This window comes from Schistocerca americana, chromosome 1 (assembly GCF_021461395.2).
Source record: "Schistocerca americana isolate TAMUIC-IGC-003095 chromosome 1, iqSchAmer2.1, whole genome shotgun sequence".
Classification (NCBI taxonomy): domain Eukaryota; kingdom Metazoa; phylum Arthropoda; class Insecta; order Orthoptera; family Acrididae; genus Schistocerca; species Schistocerca americana.
This window is the reverse complement of record NC_060119.1, coordinates 784,763,467-784,777,512: the sequence shown is the minus strand read 5'-3', so window position 1 is coordinate 784,777,512 and position 14,046 is coordinate 784,763,467. Positions and strand designations below refer to the sequence as shown.

General features: G+C 43.7%; 1 protein-coding gene across 1 annotated transcript in view; it reads right to left on the bottom strand.

The window, feature by feature from the left end:
• Nucleotides 1-13,270, bottom strand: part of LOC124594223 — an 84,721-nt gene extending 71,451 nt beyond the window's left edge. Inside the window, exon 1 of the mRNA XM_047132589.1 lies at nt 13,155-13,270. Coding sequence (XP_046988545.1) covers nt 13,155-13,266 — 112 coding nt within the window. The 5' untranslated portion in view covers nt 13,267-13,270. The remainder of the gene's footprint in view (nt 1-13,154) is intronic.
• Nucleotides 13,271-14,046: the final 776 nt, after the last annotated feature.

The window sequence follows — 14,046 nt, the reverse complement described above, 5'->3', positions numbered from 1 at the left end:
ACACCGCGAGAGTAAAAGAAAGTTCCACCGCCGGTATTTGGATGGTAAGAAGACGAGAGGTGGTTGCCTAAAGTTCGTGATCATCAGACTTTGTCCAGTAGCCTGCACTGAATTCAAAACCACTCCACAATGTCTCCTGCACTGAGGATATACACTGAAGAGCTAAAGAAACTGATACACCTGCCCAGTATCGTGCAGGGCCCCCGCTAGCACGCAGAAGTGCCACAACATGACGTGGCATGGACTCGACTAATGTCTGAAATAGTGCTCGAAGGAAATGACACCATGAATCCTGCAGGGCTGTTCCTAAATTCGTAAGAATTCGAGGGGTGTAGATCTCTTCTGAGCAGCACATTGTAAGGCATACCAGGTATGCACAATAATGCTCATGTCAGGGGAGTCTGGTGGCCAGCGAAAGCGTTTAAACACAGGAAAGTGTTCCTGGAGGCTTTCTTTAGCAATTCTGGACTCGTTGGGAGTCTCATTGTCCTGCTGGAATTTCCCAAGTCCATCGGAATGCACAGTGGACATGAATGGATGCAGGTGATCAGACAGGTGCTTACGTACGTGTTACCTGTCAGAGCCGTATCTAGACGTATCAGGCGTCCCATGTCACTCCAACTGCACACGCTCCAAACCATTACAGAGCCTCCACCAACTTGAACAGTGCCCTGCTGACATGCAGGGTCCATGGATTCATGAGGTTGTTTCAAAACTCCTACATTCCATACGCTCTACACAATTTGAAACGAGACTCGTCCGACCAGGCAACATGTTTCCAGTCATCAACAGTCCAATGTCGGTGTTGACGGGCCAAAGCGAGGCGTAATGCTTTACATCGTGCACTCATTAAGTACACGAGAGGGCCTTCGGCTCCGAGAGCCCATATCGATGATGCTTCGTTGAATGGTTCGCATGCTGACGCTTTTTGACGGCCCAGCATTGAAATCTGCAGCAATTTGCGGAATGCTTGCACTTCCGTCACGTTGAACGATTCTCTTCAGTCACCGTTGGTCTCGTTTTTGCAGGATCTTATTCCGGCCGCAGCGATGTCGGATTTCAAGTTTTGCCGGATTCCTGATACATGGTATACTCGTGAAATGGTCGTACGGGAAAATCCCCACTTCAACGCTACCTCGGAGATGCTGTGTCCCACTGCTCGTGCGCCGACTATGACACCATGTTTAAACTCGCTTAAATCTTGATAACCTGCCATTGTAGCAGCAGTAACCGATGTAACAACTGCGCCAGACACATGTTGTCTTATATAGGCCTAGCCAACCCCAGCGCTGTATTCTGCCTGTTTACATGTTTCTGTATTCGAATACGCTTGGCTATACCATTTTCTTTGGTGCTTCAGAGTATAACACTGTTAATGGTGGACCCAGGCGTCGGACGGGAAACTGAACCCAACGCTCCTATTGAAGCTATCCTAGAAGAACAGGCTATGTACCAGCACAGGACTTCGTCCTCTCTTTCGTCAACGTGTACTACTAATATGGCAGCACATCAAACGCACAGCCGTTACAGCTACCTACACTCAAAATACGCCATCTCCCTTGAATCTTGACTACCCAAAATAACTTGTTTATTCAGAAACAAAAATTTAAAAAAAATGTATGAAGCATGTGTCAGGCTGGCAGGGGACATTAACCTGCATGACTGCCTGTTCATTAAGAAGATATGGACAGTATTACTACGTTATTAAATAGCATGCTATATTTTTTATTCGGTAATTCACTCCTTCTTCACAAGACCTGTTCGGAAACGTCTAACAGTGTACCAGCCACGTAAACAAATTGGAAATTTGTTGTGAGGATTATGGGGACAAACTGCTGAGGTCATCCGTCCCTAGCCTTACGCACTACTTAATCTTACTTAAACTATCTTACGCTAAGGACAACAAACACAACAATGCCCGAGGAAGGATTCGAACATGCGACGGGGGGAGCCGCGCAAACCGTGACAAGGCGCCTGAGACCGAACTGCTACCCCGCGCGGCGCCACGTCAACAAATGGTTCAAATGGCTCTGAGCACTAAGGGGCTTAACTTCTGAGGTCATCAGTCCCCTAGACTTAGAACTACTTAAACCTAAATAACCTAAGGACATCACACACATCCATGTCCTAGGCAGGATTCGAACCTGCGACCGTAGCAACTGTAGCGCCTAGAACCGCTCGGCCACTCCGGCCGGCGCCACGTAAACATACGTCATTAAAAAGACAACACAATACTGATTTCAGCTATCTTGTACTGGAACACAGAGCAGGCACTCGGAGAAACGCAGTTCGTCCACTTGCTGGAGCTGACAGTAAACAAACAGAAACACAAGGATAATGCATACCAGTCATCCAGTCAACTGTCTTGAGTGGAAGGCTTATGTGAGTACATTGTACACCAACGAAGATAGGATATTACTACTTATTAACGGCCTATGAAATAAAGGTGAAACCGGTGACTTGTTAGAATGCGATATGCATTTCTTTTAGAAACGCCAGTCTCGTGTTCAAGCAGCTGCTGCTCTCGATTGGATTCATTGCAGCAAAAGTGAGATAAATCATTTCAGGGACTTCATCTTTGCGATTTCGCTGCATACGATTACCTTCCCGTTCCCTGGAGCATCCCAACAAGACGAGAAAACATCCGCCGGGAAAGTGGGTTGTTGTCATGGTATCCCTCTCGGAAGAGTTCTTCTGCCTAAGAAGCATTACGCCTACTTCCAACCACAATAAAAGAAAAGCAATGACCACATCGTTCTTAATAAAAGAGGGCCTGTACTGTACACAACACACCGTTTAAAAGTAGTGTAGTACTGTACTACATGTATTCGTATGGTAAATAAAAAAACATTACTGCACTGTTATGCTAACTTACATTCTCTCTGTAATGAATAAAATTACAAGAAATTCAATCGTGTTGGTTGATGTCCTCCTGTTAGCTAAACGTCTGCCAAAAAAGTACTTGGGGTAGTCAAGACAAATAGCATACGTTATATATATCTAAAACCCAATTATCGAACACTGCGTGGAAATGGGCCATTGTGAGCCAAAGAAAAAAGCAATTTCAGATCACTCGGCTGAACAGCCCCTCACGGTCTCACAGCGTCATAAACTCTTCTTTCCAGTTCAACCAAATATTTACGTGTTGCGTTCTTTCCGTGCAACATTTCTTTCATTTTCTAGACGACAGACGTTGTTCAACACGATACTAGCGCTACACGTTTTAAACATACGTAACTTGTGATGGCTCTTAGCAGCAATGGACAACCTTCCGCTTAGCTCACTAGGTACGTACTCCTTCTCTAGGCCGGTCACTACATACACGCGACGGCTACGACGCGGTTGTCAGCCAATGGAACACTAGCTTTTACAGCAGGCTTTTAAATTAGTTTCCCATCAATCTTGACGGTGCCTAGGACCTGGTCCAGTCCATTTTCTTTTCACACTTTCTTTTCTCTAGCCGACATTTTCCAAAACTCCATATTTGAGAGCAGTGACAGGCACACTCCTTCACTGGGTGGCGTTGGAGTCGTGCTACTGTGACAGAGAGGAAAGGAGGCTCATTTCACGTCGTCAGACATCATTACTGGCGTGATTGCATATACAAAATCAGTAACGTGGCGACATCGGAGGAGGTGATACCGAGAGAGAGATAAAATTAAATTGCTCTTCCATGAAGCAGGGAAACTCGCTTGGGAAGCAGTCAGACTGATCGAAAAATGCAGAGGAACAGAGCAGGCCTGTAGTGCAAGGCCAAGTGACTGACAGGTAGAAGTGGCTTCATTCAAAAGTTCAGTAGCAGGGCAGGAAGTAAGTCTCACTAACGTCTGTCAAAAACTGCCTCTTCTGAAACGGCGGTGTATTCGCCACGGTAACATAAGTCAGATCTGTTGCTTGAGATTATCAGTGGGGTACTCAAACCTTGCAGTAACCAGAAAAACGCATTACGTTAGTAACATGAAGTAACGTGAAATATAATTGCTTGTCATGAACACTGGCTTTCGTGGTAAAGGTTTAGTGACGTGAGATAATAAATACGATACGTTACGTAACGACGGTAGAATTCTGGCGTGGAGGAGACGAAATATTTAGAGCGGCGAGAAGAAAGTAGCAAGCCACTGAAACAAGGCAATGACTATGAGATCGATTAATGTTGCATTCAGCTTATGAAAGAGGGAGATTAGTAGGTAGCTTGCACTGTATGAAAATTACGGCAGTCAATTTACACAAAATAAGCTGCTAGTAAATCGGAATTGCAGAAGAAAGAAAGGTTAAGTTTTTAACGTTTCGTTGACGAATAGGTCTACTCCCAGAAGGACAATCGCGTGAGGCATTGCACAGACAGCAAAATAAATGAAAGTGAGAGTAAAAATGACACGTACACTGTCTGCTCAAAAGTATCCCGACACCTATTAGTGGAGATTAATATGGGGTGTCATGACCCTGTCATTCTGTCAAGCTAATATTAACTATTATCGTCTCCGAACTGTTCCTCTGCTGTACGCAGTACACAACACCGTAAAACGTTTCCTTGTCCTTCCACATTTTAGAAATTTTTTTCAGCGCTATAAGCGCACTACAGTCCGCCCCGATAGCTGAGTGGTCAGCGTAACGGATTGCCGTCCTACGGGCCCCGGTTCGATTCCCGGCTGGGTAGGGGATTTTTTCCGCTCAAGGACTGGGTACTGTGTTGTCTTCCTTATCATTTCATCCCCATCCGGCGCGCAGGTCGCTCAATGTGGCGTCGAATGTAATAAGACCTGCAGCAAGGCGACCGGAATGGCCCCGTCAGGGGCCTCCCGGCCAATGACGCCAATCGCTCACTTCCATTTGCAGGGGACTACAAACTAACCACAAAAACATCCCCATAACATAACACCACCTGCTCTGTATTTCACTGTTGGCACTGCACCTGATGGCTAACAAGCATTCTCTAAACCCAAACCCTCCCATCGGGTTGCCGCAGGTTACAGCGTCATTCATCGTTCCCAGTCATCCACAGCCCAGTGGCGTCGGTCTCTATGGTACCTCAAGCGTCGCGTAGCACTGACAACAGAAAGGTACTCGAGGTGCTCGACCACTGTACCCCAGTCTTGTTAACCCCCTTCGAACAGTCATTGTGGCAGCTAGACATCTGGTAGCACTTTGGAAGTAACAAGTGATTGCTCCCGCTGGTTTCACGCTGTTTTTCACAGCCAACTACCGCAATGCTCGACGATCGCTGCCCGCCAGTACGTGAGGTCTGCCTGGCCCCAAGTTGGCTGCGGCTTTTCCTTCTCATTCCCAATTCACAGTCACATCACCAACAGCTGACTCATGGAGCTTTAGGGTTGAAATGTCCCTCATGGATTTGTTACCTAAATGACACCCAATGACTAGTCCACGTTAGAAATCACAGAGCCGACCTGAAGCTCTTCTTTTATACTGGCAGGTCCATTTCTCGCGACATCTAGCTGCCGATTCCGCAATACACAGCGTGCCCGCAAACTTTTCATCAGATGCTATAGCTCTTTTGGAAAACGTGACAAACTTTTCTTAAGTAAGCCTCCAGTGTGTACCAAATATAATGATTACAGTCAAGAGTTTGTGACTAATTTTGATTTCTCGGAGTGGGCGTGGACTTTAAATGTGTATATAATTGAAAAACTTAAGATTGTTGGTCTATCAATCGAGAAATGCAGTGTAGATAACTGAAAAGGACCATTCCATGTCAACTCACCTAAGCCTAACTGCTCGACCATTAAGGACTTCGTCAATACTAACCCCAAGAGCGACTTTGCGCAGAGCGAACGTTAATTTGGGGCGTCTTTGAGCTGTTATATCTCAGAAAATATTTTTTGAAAGAAATAAAATGTGGCCATCTTGTTAAATTTCATGCGTTAACTTAAGAAGGATAATGAAAAGAATTTCAATGGCCATATTCGGCCTGAAAAAATTTGATAAAGTCACCCGAAAAAATTGGCACTCGAAAAAATTTCAAAGTATGGCTTCTTATATCTCGTGGAGAAAATGACGAACGTGAAAGGTGGCATGCAGTGACCTAAAGACACGAAGTTCTCAGATACAAACTTTCGTTTATGCATCACTTCCCAGAACTGAATAAATGAAATGCGATGTTGAAGATTTCGTAAAATGATAAAAATATCAAAATTTTCAATCTGATTTTGCAAAAAACTGTGTTGTATAAAACTTTCCAAACAGAGCTCATTAAAAAGACCATGATTTTAACAGCCAAAAAAGTGTATCTGATTATCCAATGCGAGCTAACAATGCTAGATAATCTGAGCTAAAGGTGGGCGCGAAAATCGCGGCACGGAAAAAATGTTAACTTTGGAATCTATTCCTCGTAGGGTAAACGCTTACTGAACACGAAACTTAATATGTCAATAGCACAAGAATGTGGAATACAAAATTTAATTCACAGACTGTTTTTCAATAATCTACAAATACGTCGAAAAGATGACGATTTTTGTGAAAATGTAAAAAATAGGGTATATTCGACATATATTTTAAAAATGCCGTTTTCTACTACAGCTTCAAAACCTGTCTCATTCGAAACAATGTGTTTTGGGGCGATACCTGTCCGCTTGCAAAATGGTTCAAATGGTTCTGAGCACTATGGCACTTAACTGCTGTGGTCATCAGTCCCCTAGAACTTAGAACTACTTAAATCTAACTAACCTAAGAACATCACACACATCCATGCCCGAGGCAGGATTCGAACCTGCGACCGTAGCGGTCACGCGGCTCCAGACTGTAGCGCCTAGAACCGCACGGCCACTCCGGCCGGCTGTCCGCTTGCAAAATGGTTCAAATGGCTCTGAGCACTATGGGACTCAACTGCTGAGGTCATTAGTCCCCTAGAACTTAGAACTAGTTAAACCTAACTAACCTAAGGACATCACAAACATCCATGCCCGAGGCAGGATTCGAACCTGCAACCGTAGCGGTCTTGCGGTTCCAGACTGCAGCGCCTTTAACCGCACGGCCACTTCGGCCGGCTGTCCGCTTGCAAAACCATTTGTTAAGTACCTTATATCCGATTCTCAAATCTAATTATATTTTATTTTGGAAAACCTTATGTCGTTTAGTTGTTGTGTCCATAGTTTCATGTTTGTCATGCCTTAAATCATCGAGATATAAGAAGACAAAGTTAAATCTTTGTTCACATTGCTAATTTTCCGGGTACTCTGCCTCAATTTATGTAGCATTTATAGCCCTTGTTGAAAATAGAACCCACTGTTCTGGGGCGGTCAGGGGAGGGACTTAAATCACATTGTTTCGCAAGATACTGGTTTTGAAACTTTAATAGAAAAAACTGAATTGGTAAAAGGAGTGTCGAATATAACCTATTTTCACCTTTTCACAAAAATCGTCACCTCGACGAATAAGCAGATTATGGGAAAATAGTAGGTGAATGAAATTTTGTATTCCACATTCTTGTGTTACCGGCATATTAAGTTTCATATTCAGTAAGCGTTTACTCTACGAGGAAAAGATTCTTTCCGTGCAGCAATTTTCGCGGCCAACATTGATTCATATTCTCTAGCATTGTTAGCCAGCTTTGGATAATCAAATACACTTTTTAGCTTTTAAAATCATTGTCTTTCTAATGATCCCTATTTGGAAAGTTTTATAGAACACTGTTTTTTTGCAAAATCAGATTGAAAATACAGCATTTTTTATCTTTTTACAAAATCTTCAATTTCGCATTTCAGTATTCATTGCTGGGGAGTGGTACATAAACGAAACTTTGTATCTGAGAACATTGTGTCTTTAGGTTACTACATGCCAACTTTCATGTTTGACATTTAGTCCCAGAGACATAAGAGTTTGAATAATTTGAAATTTTTTCCCGCGATTGGTCCACAATTTTCTGGACATTATTATTCTTACGTGAACGCATAAAACTACACAAAATGGGCGCATTTCATTTCGTTCAACAAGATATTGCCCGAGATATAACAGCTCAAAGTCGCCAGAAATTCATGCTTTCTTAGCGTAAAGTCGAGCATGGACTCAAACTGGAGACTATGTCTCGATCAGTATTGTTTCGACGCTCGTTAATTTTTCCTAATGTTCATTGGGGCCATGGACAAGTGTTGATATAAAATTTCGTCGAAATCTGTGATGGTCGAGCACGAAAATCTTCCGAAATTAGGCGATTTGAAAGAAACAGATTAGATGTAATTGTAAGTGCAATAAAAAATGAAATGGAGCTGGGCTAGATATATATATAGCAAGATGAATGGATGATCGATTGAGCAAGATGGATTCTATAACATAAATAAATAAAGACCGAGAGGCGCGGGGTAGCCGCCACTGTTCGTGCCCCATCCCCCCCCCCCCCCCCCCCCCCCCCGCCAGAGGTTGGAGATAGACATACCTGAAGACCGTAAAATTAATTGAGAAGTCTGTATGAGGTCTGTATCCAACAATGGATATCAAACAGCCTTTGTAGGGATAGCTTTTTCACACACAACCTCGGTGGCCATTGAAGACAAACATTTTTAATATTTAGAAGTACTTAGTTTCGATTTTTCTGTCTGTCGACGCATAACTCTCCTTACTTTCCAAGCCTGAAGCTGTTGACTTTGGTGACATGCAAGGAGCTGAAAAACTTAATTCCATACGTCCACGTATGTGGATGTGATGGTCAACTGACATTCTAGTAGAAGAATGTGAAGGCGACAGATATGAGGCTTTCTTGCACAATATTACAATACATACCTGAGACAGTGGGGGAGAGGCGTTCTGCAGTATACTTCGGCACTGTCGAATCAAGTGGAAACAGAACAAGTAGCAATATAAATTTAAGCTCAGGGACATTTCGTTGCCGTCATTTCACGTATTAAGTAGACAGATCCAGTTAACTAAGGATCACAGTTCTGACTGGAATTCGGCTATAAGTGCTGTGTTTTTGTATTGCACTACCTGGTGCCAGTAAACAAGTCAAAGACGGCCGGCAGTTACGGCGTAAAAGACGCACTACTTTCGCCGGCCTTTCGTGTGACGTAACGATGACGACAGTAGAGAAAGTCTCCAGCTCCAGTGGCCTCACAGCCTCCCGTTGGTGCAGGCCATGCCGCGACCTGAGAAACTACTGCGTCACTCCAGGCGACTGAATGTAGGCCACTTTCTGCAACCGCTGAAGGCTCTTGCTCACACATTTCAAAGTTTATAAACCGTCTTTAGTGTACAGCGTATTTCACAGAAAGAGATATTTTGGCTTTTCATCTTACCCAGAGATGAATAATTTGTTAAAAATATTCTGAAGGTTTCGAAATGAATGTTTGCTTTTAGCACGAGCAACAAAAAATTGAAAACTAACACACTACGACAATCACAAAAAAACAACATAAAAGCCTTCTTTGATGATGAGGATTGAGTAGTCCAACACTGCGAAACAATTATCAGATCATTTTCATGGCTGCACGGGGACTTCAGCTAAGGTGAACGAAACATCTTCAGTGACAAGAAATATTGTGTCAGATAGGCGTTTTTCTTTTCAGAAATGGTAGAAGTAAACTATATTAGTAACATAAATTTATAAAAAAGTATTGAAGGTATATGATGTTGATACAAGAACTGGAATTAACTGTAGCAAAGATCGATTAAAGCAGAATAATATTGAGGACAACGTATCTGAAGCACAGGAAATAGTCATGTCCTTGAAAGAAAACTAAAAACTTCTCCATTACATGGAAGTATGAAATCTGGGACAATTTTTAACACTAAGAGACACGACGAAGCTGCGTTCACAGTTTTGCTCTGGAAAAAAAAATGTTATTTTCGTACTACATTTCTTCCGCTCAGCTGTGTTTATTGTTTTAATTTATTTTCAGTCGATTTCGAAGATTTGTGCTTCATCTTTTGGCTCTTTAGCACTGTTATCGAAGTGATGTTTCACACGACACGAGTAAGCTGTTAATTTACTACAGTTTCCTCCAGTGTGGTAAACAGTAAGGCTCGTAGTTTTTAACTGTTTTTACCATCGGTTGTTCAAGTTATTTTCACAGTGACATCATTGGAAGAAATTGTCGTCATAACAATTTAGTGGCATAGGTAAGTAGGTGGTGACATACAGTGTTGTCCAACGATTAGGGGGTAAACGACAAACCACTTCGAGCCGGCCGCTGTGAAGAGCGGTGCTACTACGGTCGCAGGTTTGAATCCTGCCTCGGGTATGGATGTAGGTGATGTCCTTAGGTTAGCTAGGTTTAAGTAGTTCTAAGTCTAGGCGACTGATGACATCAGATTTTAAGTCCCATAGTGCTTAGAGCCATTTGAACCATTTGACAGACCTCTTCACGGCGTTTTATGGACTGAAGGCACAGCACTATTGACAGTTGCAAGTTGCATAGCATACTTGTTAAGCTCGGCAACATCCCCAGTGACAGTTAAGACTGCTTATTTGTCAGGCATCAGTCGTGTGTCATTTATCAGCAGAATGTGGGATCGTTACGCAGTCAGTCATAGCACTACATTACAAATGTATCTCAATACCTCAACATGCTTAATGAAGGTGTCTCAAACACCAAATATAGGTCATAAAGTACTAAATGGTAACCTCCTTCAGTAGATTTACCTATAATGTGTGCCTGGTATCCATTACTATTACTTCACGTCACTGAGGACATGCATCCAGCGAGCAATTAATAGTAAAGAGGAAGAGGGGAGAGAAGGGGAGGGGAGGAGGAAGGAGAGAGGAAGGAAGAAACTGACAAGTATCACAGGTGCCTGCTACGTGTCAAAAATAACAACCAGATTTTGTCTCATTTTCAAGGAAAAAACATGAGACCGCGCTAATGATTCAGCGAGCCGAATGGTTTTCCCTTGCTGGCGGCTGTAGCTCGATTTCGTTAAGAGCCGAATAGAACGGTGACAGGATAAGCTCGAACAACACCGCGGGCTGATAAGTTCTCCTCTGTTTGTGAGCAAATAACTGCCTGCGATATCCCGACGATGCTTCCGCGTGTCAGCGACTTGGTCACTTCCTGCCCACAGTGGACAGACTCTGTGACGCTGCAGCGTTCAGGACATTTAGCAGAAACTGGCTCTGTACTCGTATAGCCGGCCGCGGTGGCCGAGCGGTTCTAGGCGCTTCAGTCCGGAACCGCGCGACTGCTACGGCCGCAGGTTCGAATCCTGCTTCGGGCATGGATGCGTGTGAGGTCCTCAGGTTAGTTAGGTTTAAGTAGTTCTACGTTCTAAGGGACTGATGACCTCAGATGTTAAGTCCCATAGTGCTCAGAGCCATTTGAACCATTTGTACTCGTATACTTCCGAATAAAAGTAGCAGACTAATAACTGGAATTAGCACTCTATATTTACTAATAAAAGTAGCAAACTAATAGCCTACTGGTAAGTCAATATTACTCAAAAAGTGCGTGTATGGAGCAACATAAGGAGATACTTTCGCCACAGTTCATTCGCAATGGGAGAAGGAAAGGAAGGTTCAAATGACAGCATGAAGTTCTCTCGAGCATGCGCTGTGGCCTTGGTTAGACGAGTATCGATGTTCATGTACACTGATTTACCTTCCACATCAAAATCGATCTATCACAGTTCAATGACTGGCTTATGACTAATACAGCAGTATCAGATTCATCTTTAAATTGTAAGTTATTCATCAGTTAAGAGTTCTCATGCTTAGCACATCGCGTTTCGAGAATTTATTCCCATTTGCGAGTGTTGAGATAGTTTACATTTTTTTGAATATGATTTCCATCTCTCTTTTTCTGAAGTTATCTTTTAATGTTCTCGAAGTACAAGCGTCCTTCATCACGTAGAAATTCTCACTCACTCAACATACCATTCACAGTATTTTTTTATTAAAAAAAACCGTAACTAGAGAAGTAACTTTAATATTGAAATTATTATTGATACAGTAGCCGGCTTTCAAGAAACATGGTGAATAAAAAACTTATAGGAAGATGACATCTCTGACAACAGCCGATATTTCGACGGGTGAACTCCCCGTCACTTTCAAGGTTTTTGCATTGCTACCGGTCATCCTATGGAATGTAGCGACACAGAGCTTATGGCGTGCGCTTCGAGCTATTGGAATGGTGTTATTAAGAAATAGTTGAGATTAAATTAGTATGTGACCATATAAATACATATAAAGGTTTATGCTTTGAATCCTGCTCCTCTCTGGTCAAATAAGAGAGGAACAGAGAGAGCTAAATCTACTTGCTCATCCGTGGTAATGTCCGCCCCCGGTAGCTGAGTGGTCAGCGCCACAGACTGTCACTCCTAAGGGATCTACGTGCCCTCTGTAATAAAGAAAACTGAGTTAATCGATCAACAACGAACTTAAACGGATGTCTTACGACGTCCGCCCCGAGCAGATGCATCGAACGAAAGCGAACAAAATGAGATTACAAAAAAAAAGGTCCGCGTTCGATTCCCGGCTGGGACAGAGATTTTCTCCGCTCAGGGACTGGGTGTTGTGTTGTCCTAATCGTCATCATTTCATCCCCATCGACGCGCAGGTCGACGAAGTGGCGTCAAATCGAAAGACTTGCACCAGGCGAGCGGTCTACCCGATGGGAGGCCCTCATCACAAGCCATTATTATTATTACCCGTGGTAATCAATATTTACTATCGGTATCGTCTGAAGTTGGTTATCGTTGGATGTGTAATGGTACTGGCCGTGTGTGGTATGTGTTGCCTTTCTGTATACGACATATTATGGTTCTCGCCGATTACCGATGGTTCAAATTTCCTAGAACTGTGCTCTCTGACTGCACTCGTGCCTTGAAAGTGATTGCGTGTACAACTGTCAAAATGTCAGCGATAGCTGAAGACTTCACCAGGCTGCACTCTCGTAGGTTATCAGAACACTTTATACGCCAGAAAGAACTCTCTAGACCACTTTACACGCCGGGAGAAATTCCAATTTCACAATATAGATGAAATAAGCACCAAATTAAATTGTATTATTTCGTAACAATTTCTAAAAACATTGTTGAGTAATGTAATAGCTCTTAAGCCGCAGCAGATCTATGACCTTTCTTAGCCAGTCCCGGAATATGTTATTCACTTCTTAACAACGTCTGGAAGGCTGTCCGGTGAAGCCACGCCCACGTATGGATTTCCCCGAAGTGAGTACACACACGCAACCACTGCGGCCTTGACCGAGACTCACCTTCCTCGGCGGACAGCTCCTCGCCAGCGGCAGGCGCTAGCAGCAGCAGGAGGAAGGGAAGCTGCAGCAGCCGCGGCCGTGACAGCGCCTTCCCCTCGGCTATGTCGTCCATCGCTGTCCCCAGCCGCCGGCCTAATGTCCACTGCGCCCGTCTGCTCCACCTCCACCGCCACCGCCACCGCCACCGCAGCACCAGGGCCTGCTTCACACACTCTGCTTTCGCGCCTTTCCCTTCGCCTTCCCCTTTCCCTTTCTCCGTAGCTGTTGCGTCACCACGGTTACGGCCGGCCTCGCGGGGAAAGTGGACCACACCACACACTCAACAACTGTTGCGTCTGCTGTTTATGGTTGCCGCACTTTCTTCAGTCCCCTCTCCTATCGGCGTCTGCAAGCAGCCACTGACACACTTCACTGCAGCGACGTTGTTGTCATGAGTCAGAATGTTTGTTTGATCCAACTGTCCACTATAGTCTGACTTTTCGTACGTGCACAGCTAGTACCTCGCCCAACATTCGTTTGAAACCTCTTACTGTATTCAAATCTCCCTCCCCAATTTCCATCCCAATAATTCTTTCTATTACCAAATTAGCGGTTTCTTGATGCCTTAGAATGGGTCCCATCAACATATCCCTTCTTTTAGTCAAAATCTCTTTCCTTCTAATTTCATTCACCACTTCTTCATTCGTTACTGGATCTACCCATCCAATCGTCAGCATTATTCAGTAACACCACAGACCACAACATCAATTTTCTTCTTTTCTCTACCGTTTATCGACCACGTTACACTTCAACGTAAGTCTGCGACCAAAACAAATACTTTCAGAACGGATTTCCTAGTACGAAAATTTGAGTTATGTGTTAATATGCCGACCGGTGTGGTCTAGAGGTTCTA